General features: G+C 44.2%; 1 protein-coding gene across 1 annotated transcript in view; it reads left to right on the forward strand.

Annotated features, from left to right (window-relative positions):
• The first annotated feature begins 2,554 nt into the window (after positions 1 to 2,554).
• Positions 2,555 to 21,728, forward strand: part of KIAA1210 — a 41,554-nt gene continuing 22,380 nt past the window's right edge. The window contains exons 1-2 of the mRNA XM_084294257.1: positions 2,555 to 2,626; positions 16,816 to 16,892. Coding sequence (XP_084150383.1) covers positions 2,565 to 2,626; positions 16,816 to 16,892 — 139 coding nt within the window. The 5' untranslated portion in view covers positions 2,555 to 2,564. The remainder of the gene's footprint in view (positions 2,627 to 16,815; positions 16,893 to 21,728) is intronic.

Consider the following 21,728-nt stretch of genomic DNA (forward strand, 5'->3'; position numbering starts at 1 on the left):
GTAAGGCCTGTATCAGCATCGCATAACTGCTTACTTGCGCTGATTTACCTCTGGACTTGGGGCCATGATGTTTATCGACATCTAAGAGCTCGGATCTATCCCCAGAAAACTCAGTGTGGGGCTATTTGGAGCTGGGCTAGCGATGAAAAATCAGAGAAATGCTACCATGAAGTGGCTTGGAGACTGATATGGAGATAGAGAATCAAAAAGGATTAAATCCCGAGGTGGAGTAATTATTTTTAATGACTGTTTACCAGTGCTTCTTGGAAAGTAAGGATCTTTCTAAATGTGTGTGGTGAAACTGCCAGTTCCTGGGAACAGGACTACATTTGACCTAAATGAAAACCAACAGCTGAGGATTTGCATGTTCAAGTAACTTCAAGACAAAACCAAATACATGAAAGACAAAAGAATAATGAAAAGAAACAATCTGAACACAAACCATCTCAGGTGGTTAGGAGGCAGGGAATCTGCTTCATGTTAGCAAAAAATAGAATCCTTTGAAGCTTGAGGGCCTTATTCTACACCAGTTAAAAGGACAAAATTCTCCCAAAGCCATCAGGATTACATCCTTCCACTGGTTTTAGGATTGGGCCTTCCCACTAGAAAGCTACTTGATCTTTCTTGCTTTTAAATACAAACTTGATTTTCCAATGAGGTTTCCTTCATTTCTTGCTATTAAAGTTTCTTTTGGCAGCATTTTCTGAACTAAGTGGCAAGCAGATTTCAGATGCAGTCCTCCATCCAAGGTTTTGTACACCAAGCCAGTGAGAATGCTTCCCCAGGGGTCTCTGGGAATTCCGTTCTGGTGGTTGTTACCCTAGAACCAGTCTTGGTTTTGACTTTTTTCCTTTGGACTTCCTCTGATGAGTGGAGATTAACACAATCCAGCTAGCCTTTGCCTCTCAGGATGAGGAGTTCAGTGTGGAGCCATTGTGACAAATGCAATAATTCAGGCTGACAGTAAAACTCACCTGGATAAAACTTCAGCTGTGGTTTTGTGTCTTTTCCAAAGAGAAGCCACATCTTGAGGTCAGGTTTGATTCCCAGTTCTTCTGTGGATGGCATTGAAGTTGGCTGCTTGTAGAAGGTTTCTCTTTTCTGCTAAGTGCAAAGCTAGACTAGAGTATTATTGGTTTCTGCTTGTGATGGCCCTTGCACTTGATGTCAATTATTATTTGTGTCACAGCTTTCCTTTACATAGCAGGTGTTAATAAAGAAATGGAGATGTCCATTCAGAGATGGCGAAGTTCTGCACCATTAGAAAACTGCTGTAGCAGAGGCAGTTCTGGGACTCTGTGCCAGAGGTGCAGTCCTCAGACTTCTAAGGGAAATGTTTTAAAATGTTTTTCATAATATTCTGGAAGAACTAATCCACCGTAGATCTGGTCTTGCTACTTAATTTGCAAAAGGACCTGATGTCGAAGTACTTGTAAGATATTCCTTACTGGCTTGCCAGACCCAACTATTCAAATATTATCTACTAGCCGAGAATAAATGCGGTTTTCTACTGATCTTTTATAGCACTCAGCATAAATCTTCTGTAGCAATGAGAGTTATGAACTAACTACATTCAAGCACACGTGTGTGTGTTTTTTTTTAAATCAAGAGCAGAGATCCTTCCAGGCAGTGCGGCTCCAGGAGCTGACACCACTACTGGTGCTGACTGGTGCACCCTGGCTGCTGCGGGCAGCGCGATGTGCGGTGCCTCACCTCTGCCTGCACCTCATCGGGGCCACTGGCTGCTTGGGGATTGCCACATGGGTTGAATGTGGTGTGACGCCAGAAACGGGTGCAGCTATGCTGTCCTGGGGCTTGGATATCCCAGGGCTGTGTTCCCAGCATTAAACCATGGCTGTTTTCCTCCTTTGCTGCCCAGTGAGGACCTCCTGAGTTGTAGCAGTGAGTACCAACGTTACATGTATCACCGCGGGGCGTCACAGGGCAGTATTTTTCTAACAGGGGTGTCCTGGCTACTTGAAACTCCAGAGCTTCTCTCCTGACCTTGCAATATTGCATGGACTTAGGTTTTTCTTCTGTTAATGTGCAGAGTAGCATGTTAGAATAGGTCGTGATTTACAGTGAGATGGGATAATGCCTGTTCTGGAAGGTCCTGCGCACCCCTTGTGTGCTGGAGAATGCCGGCGGTTTTGAGTGGTTATTTCAGAGACGTTGCAATGCTTTATGTAGCCTCTCTGTTTAAAAAATAACAGCAATGATACAATGTCCTCGGGGCTTCTTCGCCTCCTAATTACAACCAAGCCTCTCATTAGTCCCGCGGGGAGACAGAATCAAATGCCATGTGGTATTTTACACTTAGGATGCTGTGCTTACCACGAGCTGGAAGGAGGCAGGAAAAGGGGGAGTTAACAATTCATAACCATTTATGGAGCAGGCACAGCCCTCCTTGGACCCAGTTCAGCAGAGTCTGAGGGCCTCAGATCAGGAACTTTATCTGGCTAGTAATTGCATCGGCATGCTGCCTTCCTTGTGTGCAGGGGGGGGCATTTGGTGAGCAGGAGACCAAACTGCAGAGTCCTTGTGCCGGCACAAGGATGAATTAAATGCACGCACGCCTCCAGGGAAGGACCATGGCTGGATTCTACAGTTGCCTGAAAAGTAAAAAGTAAGTGCCATGCTGAGCCCTCCCCTCCACCTTTCCACAGCGAGCTGACTCCAGTGGGTGCTTGGGAATTCCTCCCTCCTGTATTTCAGCAGCAGCACTGCACACGGTGCTCGTGCCTTGCGACTGATGTGCCATTCGGCGTATAAAGTGCAAAAAATCAACTCGAACTGAACTAACAAATGATGAAAATCGGTCATGCTTTTTTTCCTTCACAGATATGTGTGTATATGTATATATGTATGTCCAGTGGCAAACACAAAATACTGAAAAGGAAATTAAGAACCTTTTACTGTCTCATTATAGCAAAAGGAAAAACGTCCTCTTCTTTATTGATTAGCTACATTGTGTATGTTGAACAAATAATGAGAAATACAGAAATGCAGGTTGGCTTTTAAAAATGTTCAGCTAGAAATCCGGCATTAAATGTTCTCTGAGAACTCGATATGCTCAGTTTTTTGTATAAGTAACCTGAGGTGTGCTCTGTAATTGCTCCCCATTGAGAGATTTGATTTTATTTAAAGTAAATATTTTTGATTGCTTCACTATCATGTTCTGTGGGAGAGCTATAAAGGGAGAAGAGGATGGGGCAATGCATGTTAGTATTTGTGCTTTAAACCACTGTCAAGACAGCTTTTGTTTTTCCTTGGATATTCTCTCTGCTAAGGAATGGAACAAAATTTTCTATGCAAAAAAACGAGCAGTGGTTTTTGGTGACAATTTGCATCAGTGGACTGTAGAGGGCTCTATTCTTGCATACAGTACAGGATTACAGAAAGTGCAAATTCAAAGGCAAACAAAATTGTATCTTGAGGCTTCAGATATGAATGATGATAGCAAAAAGTATGGATGAAATCTTGGTTAGCAAGGGAAAAAAGTGCCAGTTCAATAGTGAAACTGACAATTCCTTCTTTCTCTTTTTCCCTCTTCTAACTGTTGGATCCCTTGTGTCAACAGTGTCTCACGTTACTCTGGTAGAAATATGTATTTTTGAAGGCACTCAATTCCTACTGGATTTCAGTTAGAATTTCCATCCCATATTCCATCCCCCTTCTCCTCCTTTGAAACTTGTAATGGTGTCTATGAGAGGAATCTAAATATTTGGAAAGTAAGTCTGCCTTAGGTAAGAGGGAGGATGCAATCACAACGGACAAAAGGACTGAGAATTAGTCCTGATGAAGGTAGAGGGTTCGGCACTTGAACTGACAACAAAATCTTTGTTTGATTTATATTGTTTTTCCTCCAGATCCTCCAGTATCTAATGCAGTTAAGATAAACTTGGAAGGCTGAGAGAGGCTGTAAAGTATGAGCAGCTGACACTTCTTTCATATGACATATGATCACTTCTTTTCAGGTGGAAATGCACCTGATTTCTAAAGAACAGCTTTGTTTTTTCAACAAATTCTTCTTTCTGGGTGCTCTTCAGTTAGATCTCCATGCTGGGTATATATGCAGATTGCGTTCCTCATCCTGTTGTCTCAGCCTTGTGATGTGTTCCCAAGTGGATTAGTGTGACTATAAATACTTCACAGTCTTTACAAATTTTATATGCTGCTTTGGATGTGATTATTGGCAGTTAAAATGAGCCTAAGACATTAATTGCAGCACCAGAGATGTTTGGAGCCTGAGATGAATTTTGGATGAATTTTTTGGGGAGTTTGACACAAAGCATTTGTCTTTCTGGGCAGTGTTAGATGTGTTACAGGAATGGCTTCCCCAAATCCTCACACAGTTGTTCGACCTGTAGGAGTTAGTTTGCTTTGTGAATGAAATGACTTGGATGTTTTAAACAACTGGCTTGGGCACAAGCAGCGGTTTATCCAAAGCAGCAGAGCTCTGCACAGGCCTTAAAACTTGCTACTGCCACTGGCAAGGGGTCCTGCTAGGGCTTTGGGTTGCTGCGTCCTGCTGAAGTGCCTGGGCTGTTTTAAAAGCTTCTTGGGGGAGCTCTCTCCTGTGCTGCTGTCCCATTTGCCTTCGCAGCCCCACGTTTTCCTAGTGAAGGCTCTGCCTTTGCACGCTGCCGTGACTTCTGTCTGAGTCTGAGCTTTCTGCAGTGAGTTCTGCCCCTGTGCTTCGTGAGTGCTCCCTTATGAGATCTCACATCATTAAAACAAACCAAAAAAACTCACGCAGATAATTCCACAGCACAGCACCAGTCTTAATCCACTGAAATAAAAGTTGGAGATTGCTTTCGTATTTTTCTTTATTTGGGTTGCAGATGCTAGTTAATCTTAAATTGTTCTTCCAGTAAGTTTGTGGCTCTTGTAGCTCATCCTTGTTTCATTGTGCTTGGTCCCAGCCCGGTATCAGAACAATCTGTCAGCTCTGGGCAGACATGATGCAGTTTTCTAAAGCCTGCAGAAGAATCTGTTAATATCTGTCTTTCAGCTTTTGAAACTAGCCGAATATGTAGTTATGAGCTGAAAATGTGGTTGCTTGAATAGTAAGGTTCAGTGATGGTCAATGCAAACTGCCAATTTCCAAAGACAAATATAGTGTGTTAGAAGCTATATAAAGTATTTGGCTGAAGGCTTTGTGTGCCAGCTCAGAGCTGGTTTCAGTAACAGACTATAAGGAAATGTGTTTAACTGGTCTGGAGTTAGTGTGGTCACTCAAGATTTCATGGTGCCTTTCAAAAGCAATCCCAGAATTATGGACTTATTTTGGTTTGAATGTCTTCTGCTGTGCCAACCTCTGTACTTCCAGTGGCATATTTAATTTCTTTCTTGTAGCCCAGAATTGTCAAAAAAAAAAAAAAAAAAAAAAAGCTGATGTGCATGCCTGTGCTGCAAACAAGTTCAGCATTTGGGTAAAGCTGTTGGTCAAGGGATGCATCGGGATCATTTTCAACATATTTTTACTTTGAGATGGAAGTTACAAATGTAAAATGATGTTAGGAATGTCAAGCAAAATTTGTTATCTGGATTAGGTGCTGTTGCTTTGTTGCTGTCTGTGTTTGTTGCCTGTTCAGATGAGTGTCAGGAAGAGATTTTGGAGTTTGTGGGGATTCTTGCAAAGCCATTACACCGCTGCCTACCTGACCGATAGCCAGCTAAGCTGAGGTCTCTGTTCCCTGCACCCTTCCCTCCAGCTCCCTTGCCCTAAGCCTGCTTGTTTGAAGAGGCTCACAGAGGGCAGCGGAGGGTGCAGAGTGTGCTTCTACAGCTGTTATTTCTGTGTAGGCTCCTTGGAGCCTTTGGTTCCCCATCGGCAGCAAGCAGCTGCTCCTGGGGCTCGGACACTAGCAAGTGAATTGGAAGCGGTTTAAAGCTCCACCAAGTGCTGCTGAAGTAGTGACTTGGCACTGCGGGGAGCGGGGCACTTCCAGGCCATTACGAGCTGCTCTTCTCCATCAGCAGCTCATTCGCCTCCCACGGCGTCTCTCGCTTTTTGGAAATACGTCAGTGCGTTAGGGTTACAGCGGGGACTGCCCATGATGCTCGGCTCTTTGACATGTGCTTGGGCACGGGGCTCACAGCGAGGCACCAAGGCTGTTCCCATCCATGGTGGCATCCCCACGTGTACCTGGGCTTGGCCAGGCTGTCAGCCATCAGGAGGCCACGCAGCTTCCCCAGTGCTGCTGCCTGGGAGCCGTGGTGCCCAGTGCCCAGCCTCCTACAAGAGCTGGTCCTGTGATGCTCTGGAGGTCTGTGAGCAGCCAGTGAATCCCAGGATCACGTTGGTATCCTGAAATGCATGTGGTTACCTGCTTTAGTGTTATATTGTTATATTAATGCTATTTCCTGATGAGGGCAAGAATCACTCGTTAACAGTTTTTCAATGGTTTGTTGTATTTTTTCTTTTTCTTTCTTTTTTTTTTTTTCTGGTTATGAAAGGTGGCTCCTGCCCAGCAAAGTAAGTTCACCAGTGCAGAGAGAATCCCTGGATGCAGACAGAGGTGGCAATACCAGGTTTCAAGAAACGGCTTGTGGGGAGTACAGGAGGCAAAGCATTGAGCAAAAGGGAGGTGCTTTTTGGAAAGTGGGGAGCTCTCCCAGCCAGGGCCAAGTCAGAGAAGGGGTGCTGAGCAGAAAGGACTCCCCAGGCATTACGATCCCTTGGGAATCTTCCAGGAGGCAGCCTGAGAGCTTGCTCCTGTACACAGCAATGTAGAGGGCGTTTGGACATTTGGGAGTGTTTTGTCTTCAGCTCACAGGGCTTGTTCAGTGTCACGCCTGCTATTAAATGCACACAGATTGAAGCCCTGTTTTCTTACACAAGAATAATAGAGAGGGTGAGCAAAAGCAGTCAGGAGGTGGCAGAGCCATGGCACTGCAGGCGGTTGTGCACAGTTGGTACAATGGTGCTGTATTATTAACAGAAAGCTCAACTATTTCTGCTTGTTGATTCATTCCATTTGACTCATCTCTGTGTGAGAAGTTCAGTTGTGGCTTAATGCGGCCAGTGAGTCACCCCACCTCTCCCAGTCCTCCTCCTCCTCTTCACACTTCTCTCTGGATGGTGTTTGCTTTAGCAGCCACTGCGATGCGGTGCGTTTGCTGGCTGTAGGCAGAGGAATTCCAGGCAGCCGTGTCCGTTTGGTTTCAGCACAACAGCCCTTTCCCTACCACCAAGGTACTGAGTGTCTGATGGGTGAGTGCTCCTAATGCTGCCCGTCCTACTTATTTTACAGCACAGCAGAAGCTTCTTGGCTTGGGACAATCTGCTGAATGTGATCTTCACTCTTCTGCACCATTTGCCTGCCAGTTTTTCGTCCATCTTATCTTGCCAGATTGAGCCTTGAAAACATCTTGTCATGATTTTCCTTGTGTTCTCTCCTTATGAATCTTCTGCTGCTCAGAGGATCTAGCTTTGTATCCTTTCAGCCAAATGGAGAGATGAATTTACCATTTCCTCCATGTACAGAGGTCTGGAAAGCTTAATAGCTGTGATATGAAGGCCTGGAAATGGCTTTCTGAGCTGAAATCTGGCTATGGATACTTAAGACAAAAACGTACTAGCTCCAAGCTGTGCTTCCAACAGATAACCTACCTGAGCTAGCGTAGCACAGCTAGAGCTGATTACCAGCAAACCTGGGAAACTCCAAGATGAGGCTGCCTGTGGGGAGACAGGCAGAAACCCAAGGTAATTCCAAGGCTGAATTTTTACTTTTGCTCTCCTAAGGGCTGCTGCTGTAAAAAAACAGTTGAGCACAATGTGCATTGATTCTTACCAGACGCTCTACACTACAGTCATCAAAGCTTGTATTTCTGAGCTAAATCCGCTGTCGTTTCAAGGTTGGTACTGTTATGCATTGAGGAGTTTTCAGAAATATTTTGAATACAGCAAATATGAACTGCAGACTTTTTTTTTTTTTCCATATGTTGTTATATCAGTAATAGTTATTTGTGTTGAGGTAGCAGGTGGCCCTCTGAGGCTCCATTGTGGGAGTCATTGTTTAAACAAATTAAAGCCAGTCACTTAATATCCTGCCTGATTCTGCATGCAGATGCTGAGCTGTCACTGCTCATCAGGCGTGTAGCAGTCAGGGTTGTGCTAACAGCTCAATATTTCCGACACGATGTACACGAAGACGCTGAGACCTGGGCCACACACATCCTTATGTCCTTACTCATCGTTCAACTCTGTCGTTACTTCAGTGTGTGCTGCTGCATTCGTACAGGCCTTCAGGTACCAGGGTACCCTGTGGTCTTGTGTATCCTGTCACCGTGCTGTAGCACCTTAATATCTGTGACATGGTTAGAGGGGACTGTAGCACTTCCAGTCGGAGCAGGGTGACTTTGTGCAGACAAAGCAGCCTCATTCTGCTTTCCAACCATGCAGCCAGAGCTAAAGCGGCATTCCGGCTTCACATTTTTGTGGTGGTTGTTTCTTTTGGCCTCAGACTTTCAAGGATCTGGTGCTAATTAGCGAACTAAATGTTTGACTTTTATTCATGATGGATTCATTTATGCTTATTCATTCTAAGAAATATGTAACCGTGTGCTTTTGCCAGGCACAGAATCACTCATCTAACAACACAGTTCTGATCCACACGGTATTTCAGATGCGAGCGGGATGTATTTATACACTCGAGCTCAGAATTGCTCTGTAGATGTACGGATGTAGTCATCAAACTGTCTGTGTGGATGGGGGGAATACAGACCTGACAGAGGTGTGGAGGAATTGTTTGCTGATTCACTCTAGCAAATTATTTTCCATCCTCTCAGTTTAGAGAAAAGAATATTCCAGAAGTTGAAAGTTCATTGTGTTGCTTCAAAAAATGCAAATCTCTTCATTGCTTCCTTCCTTGCAGAGCTTGGCCTGTTAAGACCTTACAGAATGTCTGTCCCTGCCTGTTTGTTTTTTTTTTTCCATGACATCCTCTTGTCAGTGCCCCTTCTTGTGGCCCTTGGTGTCCCCCTCCTGGGATTTTCTTCCGTTTTGTCCCCTTTTCTCCCTGATGCCACCACCTCCTTCAAAACAGCCAAATGCAGTTGATGCTCCATTGGTGCAAGCCAGCACTGGCTCAGCTGGTCTTGTTGTGGAGGGGTGTTTGTGGCTGCAGCCTTGGAGAAGTGGGATCCCTTTGTAGTGGCTGCTCGTATGAAAGAGAAAAGCCAGCAGATAGCCTGGGGACACACGTAGCTCAGGGACTGCTTGAAGCACATGCGTGACCTCCCTTGGCTCTCACAATTCTCCTGTCCTTCAAGACAGCGTGCCTCGGAAGGTGCCTGACTTGGGCTGCAGGGAGAGCTGCCAGGAGGAAAGAGCAGGGACAGGAGAAGACTTCAGTGAAATCAAATGCAGGGAGACCCTCAGACTCCCCACAGAGCTCCAGAAGAGCTCCTTTTGCAAGCGTGGAAGCTGCCCCAGGCCTTCCTTTGGCTCTGGCTAAGATCAGCAGCCAAAATGGGGTCTGAATTCCAGAAACCGTGGGAGCTCACGGGGTTTAGCCAGCCAGATGCAGTTTGTTTCAACATAGGAGGGAACTGGCCTTGTTTTTATTTTCGCGTGTGTACAGCCAGTAGATGTTGCCCTGGCTAGGTCTGGGGACTTCACATGAAGAGATTTCCTGACCTTCCTGCCAAAGGCAGCCTCTGAGACCACAAAGCCTGCATTTTATTTGCTCTCTTGTATAGCCAAAAGATGGCTGGCTGTTTGTAAGAGTTTGATCCTTGGAGTGAACATTTGTGACACAGTCAGCCCCGGAAATTTCTGTTAGTCACTATTTTTTTTGTTGTTTGTTTGTTTCTTTTTTAGTGTACTTTAAATTCCTAGGCATTAAATGTCTTTATTAACATATCTTGGAAGCAATGTGTTCTGGGGAGTTTGATCTACCTAGAGATTTATTTATTTTTTTTACTTTTTCCCCTCTGTAGGCTGTTCTTTATCCCACAGAGTGAGGGATGAGGGACAGTTTTGGAAAAATAAATAAATAAAAAAGCTTCAGACATAGCTTCAAGTCCCACGTTTCAGTTCTGGCATTGAGATAGCTATTGTTTCAGCCTCATTTTCCCTGCAATATTCAGACAGCTTAATTTGTTATTTTTTTCTCCAGACCCTTCTCAGGCCTAGGATGCAATGATTTCTCGTGAACATCTTGGGGACCAGAGCAGGATCCAAATACAGGAACATGGCAGATATGCAGGCCACTCTTGTGAAATTTTATGATTTCTGTAACTTATTTGTAGCGGTAGCAGCTGGTAGCAGAGTCAACTGGTAAGGTCCCAACGTGCTGGTCTCCTGTAGCAGAGGCAGTGCTTTGCTTGGTAAGCTTTCCAGGCATTCAGCGTGACTATTGTGATTCCACAGGCAAAGAAGCTCAAGGCTGAGCGATAAACATTTTGGCTCCTGTTGGCAGCCCTGCCGTTTGCCCTGGACTCCAGTGACAGAGGCAGAGACAGTCAGCTTGACTTTTATTCCTGTACTTGACTCCGGCTTCGTGACTCTGCTAGCGTAAGGCATGCCTGCTCTTCAGTGATAGTGGCTGGATGCTTCCTGCTGCTCTGCTCGTGGAGCTGCTTCCAAAGGCAGCAGAGCTTTCTGGTGTAACTCCCTAACTGCCTTTGGTTACGTCCGTGTTGATGTTAAGTGCGTGTTTCCCCTCCCTCCCCACTTCGCCAGCTGTATCCACGTCAAGTGGATCTGAGGGAGTCTCCTGCTGCTGGCAACGTGCTGGTTCCTCGTACCGTTGCTGGATGACTCTGCTGCTTCTATTGCTTCTCGTTAGGAAGAGTGGAAGAAGATCCTCATTCCAGCTGTTTCCTGAAACTTCCCCAGTGTGGTAGTGTAAAGAAGAATTACTACATGGGAAAAGCACTGACTTATACCTACGCTGGTGCCAAGTGGTGCAGTTCAGCTGGGTCAGTTAATGTACATTCCTTTACAACAGAGGCAGTCGGGGCCCAAAGCATTGGCTGGGCTTTTGTGTGTGCTTAGTTCATGACTGAGTTAGTGCCAGTCTTGATTTGAGCAAAGTTCTCTCGCGTTTCCCCTGATTTGTACAGACCAGAAAATGCACTGGAAAAATTATGCTGTAACTTACTGTCAGAGAAGGGCTGTTCAGAAGCACTTAGTTTTTGGCAAACAGGTGGCTATTCTGCTGTCTGTGCTGAAACAGACTTGCAGTAGGGATCCCTGCACTGACAGCAGCAGCACGAGGTTGTGCTAATAAGCTCTGCAGAGTAATTAGGGGCACGAGGGCATGCCCGAGACAGGTCAGTGTCTGCTGTGGGTGCCAGCTATTGCAAAGTGGGGCTGCTCAGACTTGAGCTGGGCATCCCGAGCTGAATGCAAACCAGCACTGCTCAGCTGTACCTGCCCCAGCTTTGAGCTCACACAAGTCCACGTACGTACGCTGCAGAGTGCATTTCCACTCTGTTTTCTCCAGTAGCTTACAAATATTTTTTGTCTCATTTGCCCTTCCCCCTTCTTATCCTTTTGGCTTCTCACACAATTACAGACTGAGCCCGTGTGACTGTATGAAAGGCATTTCCTCCCGCTCCTTTTTTATTTTTTTAACTCAGCTTCAGCCCACCAGCTGCTTTCCATTAGTGTTACACACACACTCGCTGGGAGGGCAGCACATAATGCACTGCTGAATAGCAGAAATCCTTCAGAAGCAGTCAGAGGCTGCTCAAAGCAGACTGTAGGTAAAAAGAGTTCAGCACACTGGGACCTGTCTTCTGGCAAGCCTTCCCTGTGAAGCCCAGGTCTGGGGACCGAGCACGGTGAGGGGGTGTTGTCTGAATGCAAAGCGTGAAAGCTGGCTGTAGATCTCTTTATGTGAAAGGTTGTTTGCTCTGGATATCTCTTCAAGGGTAGCAGCTGAGTGTTTTCTGATGCTGTGGGGAATTATGACCCCTACTTGTTCCTGGGAGAGCATTTTTATTGATACTAAATACTGACAAGTTGCTTGTCTAGGCTTCCTGATCTGTGATCCTTTGAAAATGACCTTAAACTTTCCTAAGCTCTTCTTTCCGTAGAAATGACAGGATCAGTACTCATTAACTTTATAAACTTCTTCCCCACCTCTCCCTGTTATCAGTGGAGGTGGCAGCAAGAGGCCTCACGTAAGCTGCTGTTTGTGCCATTCTCCTATTCCTGCTTGAAACAGCCACAGTTGTGTGAGGCTCAGACCAGGTTGGGTTTGGAAAAACATCCAGCTGGCCAAAACTGGGGGCAGTTCATCCTAGAAACTCTAAAAAGAGTTGAGTGGGATCGGCTGTGCGAGGTCATGTCCCAGTCCCACTGTCGTGTTGGGCAGGACCCTGCTTGAGCCCGGTTGGTTGTGGGATCCCACACCATTCAGCCTGTTCCCTGAACAGGGACCCTGAAGAGCAGCTTGCTCGGCTCGTTGCACAGACAGCGACGGGAGCTTTGGTTGTGGAGTTGGTGATGGGCTCAAGGGACATGAAAATTGAACAGAAACCTCGCTGGCTCTGCTGTTGCTTTGTGATTGGCTCTGAGAGTCTGTTCAGTGGGGTTGCAGAGGGTAAACCGAAGACAATTTTGCTTCCCTTACTTTCAGTGGGTTGCCAAGTCCATGGCTAGCCTGTAGCGTTCCCAGGGAGGAAGCAATCAAGCCCATTTTGACAGAACAAAGTCCCTCAACGTGCCTTAATAAGACGTAGTAACAATTTAACCTGTCACCTTCAGCTGAAGAATGTAATGTGAATACTAAACCATCCTGCATCCTGTGTTTTTATGAAGCTCTGTGCTCAGGGCAGAGGGGGGGCTTTTCTCAAGGTCCTGCTGCAGCTCCAGGTGTGTTGGGTGGGGATGCTGGCCACGGGCTGGTCCTGCAGGACAGGTGAGGGGCCTGCATTTCCCGGTGCTGACCCATCTTGCTGTGCAAAGCGTGTGTCCAGAAATCTGAGCACAAGCTTGTTTTTTGTAGCCTGGAGGAAATGGGTCTTTAAAAACTCCAGGCTAAAATGCCACCTCTTTCTCGTGGCCGCTTCTCGTTGTCTGTCTCTTGTAGGGTATGAAGATACTGAACGAATGAAGTGCCTGGTGGTATTGAGTCCTTATTTTCTCAAGCCTTTATTTGTTTGGAAGGCGACTGTTCAGGGGTCAGCATCTCCTTTGATCTCTTTTGCAAGGCCTTCCAGAAGGCTCGTGCAGAGGCATGGGACTGAACTGAAGAAACCAGAAGCTGGGGACGGAGCCTGCTCGTTGTGCGGTCTCCATCAATTTGGTCTGATGCAGAGACAGCAAGGAGGCTGTGTCTCCTTTGTGAGGCTGAGCAGAAAGCATGTCTGTTTGTCTTGGGCCTCTGTCAAATGTGGGAAACTTGAGTGCTGTACAATGTTAACTTCCCTGCAGTCCTTAAATACGCAAACCGAGGAGGGAAGGGAGTTGTCTTTGCTGTTAGCATGTTTCCCCCCACGTGATACACTTATTCAGGTAATGTACTTAGCTGGGAAAAGGGAATAGTCAGACACTTCCCGGCTTTGCATTTCTTCTGCCCAGCCACTGCCTTCCTGTAGAGCACTCTAAATATTTGTCCGGCTGCTCCAGATTGTAAAAGAGAGACAAGGTTATTTCTCCTGTTTCTGGAGTGTTTTCTCTTAGGACTTAAGAGTTGCCCTAATGAGTTGAAGAGCTCCAGGTGAATGTAACTCAGCAGGGTTATTAATGGCAGTGCTGTATGTATAGCAGGGAGCCCAGATCTATCATAAACCACATCAGTGTAGCAGTGATTGCTAACTAGGTCCTGTTGCCTGCTTTGAACATAAGGAAAGCTTTAAACTGTGGGAGCTGTATGCCTTTAAAGTACACATATGCCTTCAAAATGCTTGACAGCTCCACCACTGCTCTGCTGTGACTGCTGCCACCGAGGAGAGAGCCTGCTTTGTCCCTTGGTGGGCACCTTCTCCCAGCTGTCCTCTAGCATCTCCTGGCATGCCGAGCCTTGGAAATGCTGCTCCAAAAGGCCCCTTATTTCATCTGATACTTTATCACTAAAAATCGATGTGCATACAGCATCTGTTTAGAACTTCGTCTCGTGGTGCAGTGCTCCGGGGGAGCCTGCGGGGTGCACGTGGTGAGTACAGCTGATTGAGCTGGGCGGGCAGTATCGATACATCCCGACCACGCGCAGCGCTGCGTCTGTCAGCTGTCATTAAGGGCTGCAAGTGGTGGATGTCGGGGGTTCGATCCGTTAATGCCTGTGCACTCACATGTGTTCGTATTGATGAGGTTTTGTCCTCATTCTCTCTGCTACATTAATCCTCAGGCTAGGGTTTGGTGCCCAGAACTTTTGCTAGCTTTTCTCTTGTAAAATAAAGCAGAGTGCTACCAGAATTTGAAGCACTTATCTCAGTGCTAACTTTCCTTCAGGTACGTCATCATTTTAATGATGGAATTTACACTTGGCTGTAAATATTTTTTCTCTTCTTATTTCAATGCTTGTTAACTTAGAGCTTTAGGTCCTAAATGGGGGCACGGTTGCAGACTCATGATGCACCCTCGCAATTGACACTTGACCTCCATATGCCCCAGAGAACTCAGCTATAAAATTGAGTTAATGCAGGAGCTGATTTGACTGTAAAGAGACTGCCTCGGAGCTGAACTGCTCTGCAATTATAGTTCTACTCGTATAAGAGATACACCAAATGGAAATAAATGCTTGTTGTAATAAACACAGCAGTCAAAGGATCTCCAAGGACTGGAGGGGTTCTGAGTGAGCAGCTGAGATGATGGAGTAATTTAAATAAATGGAGAGCCAGCAAAAACAAAGCTGAATCTGAAATCAACATTTTGCCTTGCTTTCTTGTTATTGAAGGTGAGCAAAGCAGAAGCTAGAGGTGTGAATGAGCCAGAAGTCAGTCCCACTTGCAGTCTGGGAAAAGAAGAGCAAGTCTGGGGACTTGCCAGTTTGTCCTTGCAAATGTGCTGAGCACTGTCTTAATGTTTTATTTCAAATGCATTTCCCTTTCCCTAAGGATAAATCTAACAATATGCATTGTGTATAAAGTTGGGGGAAAAAATGGGTCCAAATTTCTTCTTCATACAGAGAATCTATGAGAAAGTCTGCTGATGACCACTTTAATCAAAATATGCAGGAAATGCAGACATTTCCATGGATAATTGATGAGACCTGAATGGAAAAAGGAGAAATGCTGAATGGTTATGATCATCCAAAAGGGAAGATCTTAAAAGTCTTACTCTTTGTTGCTTCTGCATATTGTCTAACAATTGTTTCAAAGCCAATTGTTTCAAACCTCTGTGCATCTTATTTAGCAAAGGCACAATCAGTCCTGGTCCCTGCAATGACTTTTTCATTGCCTTTTTTGCAAGGTGAGATGAGATTGTTTGGAAGCACAGTGTGTTAATGCACTCCTGTGTTCGCTGCCTCTAGGTGAGTTAAACCAGAAGAAAACTGCAGTCCGTCTGCTCCGTTTCTACCTAGAGGTCAGCAGCATGGCAGCAGGTAGTACAGGGCACGCTTCCTCTCTCTGCTTTCTTGCAGGAGCCCTGCCTTTTTCCTCCATGGCCTGCTACCTTTTTTTTTTTACCTTTTTTTTTTTTTTTTTTGACAGTCCCATTTCCTCTACACACCTTCTCTTTTAAGGTTATCTGAGGACTTGGGCTGCCCATGGACTCAGGGAAGTACTGGTGCTCTTCACCATAACAGATTATAGGTGTGGCTGATACAGAAGGAATGCAAGAGTTTGCTGACTGGCCAAGTAGGCACCTAAGCTATGTAATTTAGCAGTATTGTACCACTTGAGGTGGAAAATAAACCATTTCTGTGCAAAAAAGGGGACAAGATTTGTTTGTGGGTATTATCATTTGTTTGTGGGGGTATTTTCATTTGTTTGTATGGGTATTCTCATTTCTTTGTGAAGATTTCTTACTCTTTAAGCCCTGACATGGCATACTGGAACTGCTAACTATGTAAATGTATCATTTGGATATCTCCTCTAACAAAGGACAATATTTATGAGCTGCCTTGCTAAACTGTCACGTTTCCATTGTTGCTTGACATTTGTACTGTAACTCTTGCGGTCTGCTGCCTAATCCCTTTGTTTCTGACAGACACCCGTTTAGGAGCCTTGGAAAATACAAAGTGGAGCCAGTTAGCATTGAATGATCTTAAAACTAGACCGAACTTTTGTTTTCATCGGGGAGGAAGATGATGCCGTCAGCTAATGTGGTTGATCAATAGACCTGCTTGCGATAAGGTTTCAAAGCTTGTGGCTAAAAGCTGATTGCACTGGAACCAAAATAAATTTGATCTATTGGTTTCCACAAATGCAGCATAGCCCAGAATGATGGTTCAGTGCTGATGCTTAACTAATTTTAATAATGCTGACAGGCTAGCCTGGTGCCTGCTGTAAGGACACTGTAATACATGCACCCTCGGCAGCAGAGCTCTTATTTAAGATGTTTTTTACAGTAGCATGGAGCTGTCAGTCTGTAGCAAAGCGTGTGCATAAAGACTCATTATTCTGAGGCTGGGAAGCATTACAGTCCTTGCTGGTCACATTTTCATGTAATACAAGCTTTGATCCCGGATTCCTAAAAAGAGAGAGGTACTGGCACAAAGTAAGACTAGTTTATTTGTTTTGGCTGGAGAAATAAGTGTCACTGAAAAATGTGGAAAAGGTCTGTGGCTCAGGTGCAAAACAAGTGTGCTAGCTCTGTTTGTGATGAGCATTTGGGAACACAGCAGCAGGGTGGGATCGTAATCTGTGAAGGTGGACGAAAATTTAACCAATGTTTTCATCTCATTTCAGTGACTATATCATGGCTACGGGGCCAACAGACGTCATACAGTCACCTGAAACAGGAGAGACTGTTGAAGAGTGCACAGGTAAGCAGTAGTTCTCCAAATGTGGAGCTGATTTGGAAGTCAAGGTTTATTTTTTTCAAGCTGGGGGAAATGTCTGTGATGACTCATTTTGCAGGTTTAGTTTTTTTTTTTTTTTTTTTTTTTTTTTTTTTTTTTTTTTTTTTTCCCTGAGTGGCATTGCCAGCTGGCAATATTATGAAAAGGACCCTTAATGTGCAGTACTGGAGGATCATAATGTGATGGAGGTTAGTATTTTCTGAATCTGCCTTGGATTTTCAAAAAAATTAGGACATAAGAGCTTGAATAGCTGCTTGTCGTGTCTGCCTTGGTGGATGCCACAGAGCTGGGGGCTGAGCATGGTAGCCAACTGTTGTATTAGCCTCTGCCTGTGGGAGCTGTGAGTGCCCCTGCTGCAGCTTTATTCTCTGCTTCTGGCCACAGACAACCATTTGTTACTTATTCTTTCATCCAGTGGCATGGGCTGATGCAGGCATCCATGAGGGAATGGAATAATAGACAAGAAAGGAAAATATGTTACTTATGCCAGAGCTGTGTTAATTAAAGCAAATCCCTTTTGCCAGTGTTCAGACTTTTCTTGAGGAGCTAAGCAAGTATGAAGAATACCACAATAGCTGAAGCATTTCAGAAGTGGCTGTCATACCAGTTGATTTTTTTTGGCTAATGTTTCACAGTCATCTTCAATGTTTCAGTGTTTCAAAGACCAGCTTGCTTCATCCTTTAGAAATAGATTTGCCACCACCAGAATACTGGTACGGGAGAAAATCAAATAGCAAAGCAACTCTTAGTTGAACCCTGTGTGGCAGATGGATAGTGGTGAAGGAAGGGGTGGTGGATGCCCAGTAGTGGCTGGTTTCCTGAATTTATAACCTAGTTGATGACGTTGTCCAGTGCTACTTGGGACACACTGGTAATCTTATGTGAAACCCAGACGTGCACGTTTTGTGCTCAGGTTTGGAAAACATTCAGAAAATGGATCAAATCCTGACCCTGTTGACAAGGAAGGCAGGAGATGGCTTGCTGGCTTAAGCATTGGCTCTAAAAAGACCAGGAATATTTCTGCCTCTAACTGGTTCTAATTGAACCAAACTTATTACGTTAAAAGCTGCTGCACTATTACTGAGATATTCAGGAAACACTTAACCAGACCTGGAAAAACCTATCTTGTTTTGTTGTTGTTTTAATTTTTGGAAATTTGTTTATTTCCCATGTAAGGTAGGATTGCATCACCTCTTCCTCTTTGTAGTGGCTTATAATGGAAAAGCTTTAGGAGGCTAAAATTCCCACTCTTCACAGTCTAGTCAATGAGATTAACTTCTTGGGGGTTATGTTATTGTCTGACTAGTTGTAGAGTTTCCAGTGCACACTGTTTCTTCTTAGTGGTAGTGACAAGGTAATTGTCCAAAAACTCTCAGTGCCCAGTGCTAGTCTTGCTAAATATCACAATTTTATTGCCTGTTTGGCAGCCTTGAGTATTTTTTTGTGAAGCTAGAATCATGGATTGTGGTATTTTTTTTGAGAATCTTGTGTTTTTGTTTTTTTTTTTAATATCCTGTATTCTTATTCATGAAAATAGCTAGTTGTTGGAGCTGAAGAAAAAAATGAGTGCACCTTAGAAGACAGAGAGCATAGAATATCCCTAAATGATCCGTTTGATTTAAATATGATAATTGAGCTTCTAAATCAGATAATCCCTCTGATTTTACAGTCTCAATTTTGCACTGGTAAAAGTATCTTTCTCTCTTCTATGTTATAGGGAAGAGCTCTACAGTGAGCAAAAAGAGCGTTAATTCTCTCAGTGCACAGGAGAAACCATGAAATAGGCAATACACAAGCAGTAAAAAATACAGAATAAATAAACTTTACAGAAAAAGCAAATGCTTATTCCTGCTCCTTTTCTCTTATAATGGGCTAAATTGTTAGAGTTCATTTTGGGGAGGACTTTTGCTTTTTAGGGCAGTAGCCTTTAAATTAATATTTTGTTTTTAATGTCTTAATTGAATATTGACAACTGTAAGCATTTAAAAATAATGACATTATTTTATTCATCAGTGGTGAATTATTACATTGAATTATTCATCAGTGGGTGACTGGGGAAAAGGCAGTTGTCTGAGCTTGGATTTTCTCTCCCTGTTTTGACTAGGTTTTTGTTATGCAACAGCTTTTTTCCATTTTAAGTCATAAGATCCTCTTGCACATTACTCAGTAAGTTGAATTATCATGGAGCACGGTACCAATTTAATGATATGTTGGGCTACTTCACAGTGCACTGAGATGTAGACACCTCTAAATGAAACGTGGCATCCCTTTAACAGCGTGCAAAAGCAGCAGTACAAAGTGCTTGCAGCAGGAAACTGATTTGAACACCATCTTTCTGAGCTGTGCCTTTATTGTCAAATGCTCCGCCACAGAGCAGCCCCACAGTTTTCATCTGCATGCAGCACAAAGTGTCTAGGGGTGATTTTATCTTCTTTGCGTAATAACACGGCAAATGCCCATCTTCTGGAACTGCAGGGAAACTGAGTGTTTCTCATTCATCTGAAACAGCTGAAGGCGTGCAGCTGAGCAGAGCCCAGCTGAAGAGGAATTATTGCTGGAGGGGATGTGCCCCACGCATCAGAAATAAATCAGAAGCTAGAGAAGGTACTGAAGTAACAGAGGACTCTCTGTTCACAATGATGCCCAAGTATTGTCCCATGCCAGTTGAGGTTTACTAATTGGCAGTGCTTGTGAACCTTTTCCATGGGCTCCATTCTAAAGTTAGCACCACTTCTGATCTAAACAAGTATTTGGAGTGTTCTCCCTGGCAATATTCTCCTTTGTGGAAGGACTTGTGTCTGTTGTTCTTGTCCTTAGGACCACTTCTTTTTTGTTGGTTGTGTTTTGTGTGTGTTGTTTTTTTGTTTTTGTTTTTTTTTTTAACATCCTCCTGGTTCTTCTGGCAATACTAACATCTAATTATGCTCATCAGTAATACTTGCACTAGAATCAAACTTCCTTGTTGTCAATGACAAATCTCCACTGTAGCTGGCAATGTCCTTATTTTTCATTTAGACTGCCTTTAAGTTGCAAAGCTCTCTGTGTGCAGCAACATCTGCCATTTTGTTCTTTCAGTCACGGGAGTGTGCTAGCAGACATTGATGGATTGATAATTTTGGGGTGCTGCTTCATTTTAATCTTTTGTTTTGCTAATCTAAAATAAACCAATTCTGCTTTGTCCAGTTTGCCAAAAGAATACCATGTACGTTGTCTAGCTACTGATGTGAATGGTAGTAATGGTAGAGAGGCATTTCTAAAGACTGCAGTCTCAGTCAACACACTTGTTTCGTTGGGAGGCACTGTGCTCTTCGGATTGCTGTGTGACCTGTCTTTTCTCACCATCTCCTGCTCTGGGCCCAGTGTAAAACTCATTGAGCCCCATGACAGAGTCTTAACAACTCTAAAAGCTTTGGGCTCAGCTCTGGCATCCAAGGGAGGCAATTTATCCTTTATTTTCTGAGACTACATCATTCTTTTACTGCCTGATACACAGCTTTCTGAGATCTTCTGCTGATAAACCCTCCATAGGAGCACCACATCTCGTTGTTATTTAGGTGAGTGGAAATCCATTGATCGTTTTACACTAAATTGTTGGAAAAATAGCTTGGTCCCAGTGACAGCCCAACTCACTGGAAAAGCAAAGTGCACGTCTTCTTTGACAACTACTGCTCTGCAGAGAGGTGCCCTTTTGTCAGGCCATGCTGGTCGGTGTAGCAGCATCCTTGTATGTCCTGATGTGTGCTGCTGGCACCCATCTCGAGAGCTGGGAGGAGACAGGGTGAGCAGGTCTCGGTGTCATTGTTTACTTCTCAAAGTGCCTACTGTCTGATGCACGATGCAGCTGTGCGGTGGCACAGTTTCAGCCCAGATAAGGCGTGTTGGCAGAAGTCCCTACACACACAGGGCACACGTTGAGGCAGAGCATTGCCGACTAAATCATTGCTGGGAGAAGACAATAACTGCGTGGAAAGAATGCCTTGCTTATTAAGGAATCCTCCAGCTGTGAGCATTTATTATGCCAACGGCTGTAAAGTATTAATTGAACAATGAATTTGGCTCTGATATGCAGTGATGTTATTGCTCTGCATACGTATTTAAGTCAACCACGGTGGTCAGTACAATAGCTTGGCCCAAACCACCCCAAAATGACCCCTCAATGTAAGAGTCAGTGACAAAACACAGCTTTTGTGTGCTGAAAGAAAATATAAATAAGAATGTGAAAGTATCTAAGGCTATTAAAAATGAAAGAAGTCAATTATGGTTCTTATGGTCTATTCTCTTTTTGTATTTCTTTTCGTTTGGACAATGGAAAATGTGAAGTCAGCTTAGCAGTTTTCTAATCATGTTCTTAGGGTTGCTATGTTTGAGGGTTTCGTGTTCTGCAGGGGAATGTCTTAACTTAAGCTTGCTCCACTAACCTTCGAGGAGCTGTTGATTTTAATTTGGGGCACTAATGTAGTGTGAAAACAGATCTTTTGGTTTTAGGGTTTATGGATTCCTTTGCCAGTTTTAATCTTTTTGTTTCCTTACAGCCCTGAATAAAGAAAAAGCAGAAATAAACCAAGCTAAATGAAACATTTAAAGACTTTAAAATGTTAATTGTTTTATTGAAAAAATATTAAGTATAATTTGTATGATTTGCATGATCATTTGTCAGTTGTGATAGATACATTCTGTGTATTTTTCATAAACTGGAACCTAAGTAGCCACCACCATTGTCAGCCTAATGTCAGTGTTGCTTTATAGGCAGCACATCTAAGAACTGCAGCTTCACCTTTCACTAGACTCCAGCACTGAATT

This window comes from Netta rufina, assembly GCF_964035555.1.
Source record: "Netta rufina genome assembly, chromosome: 12".
NCBI lineage: Eukaryota > Metazoa > Chordata > Aves > Anseriformes > Anatidae > Netta > Netta rufina.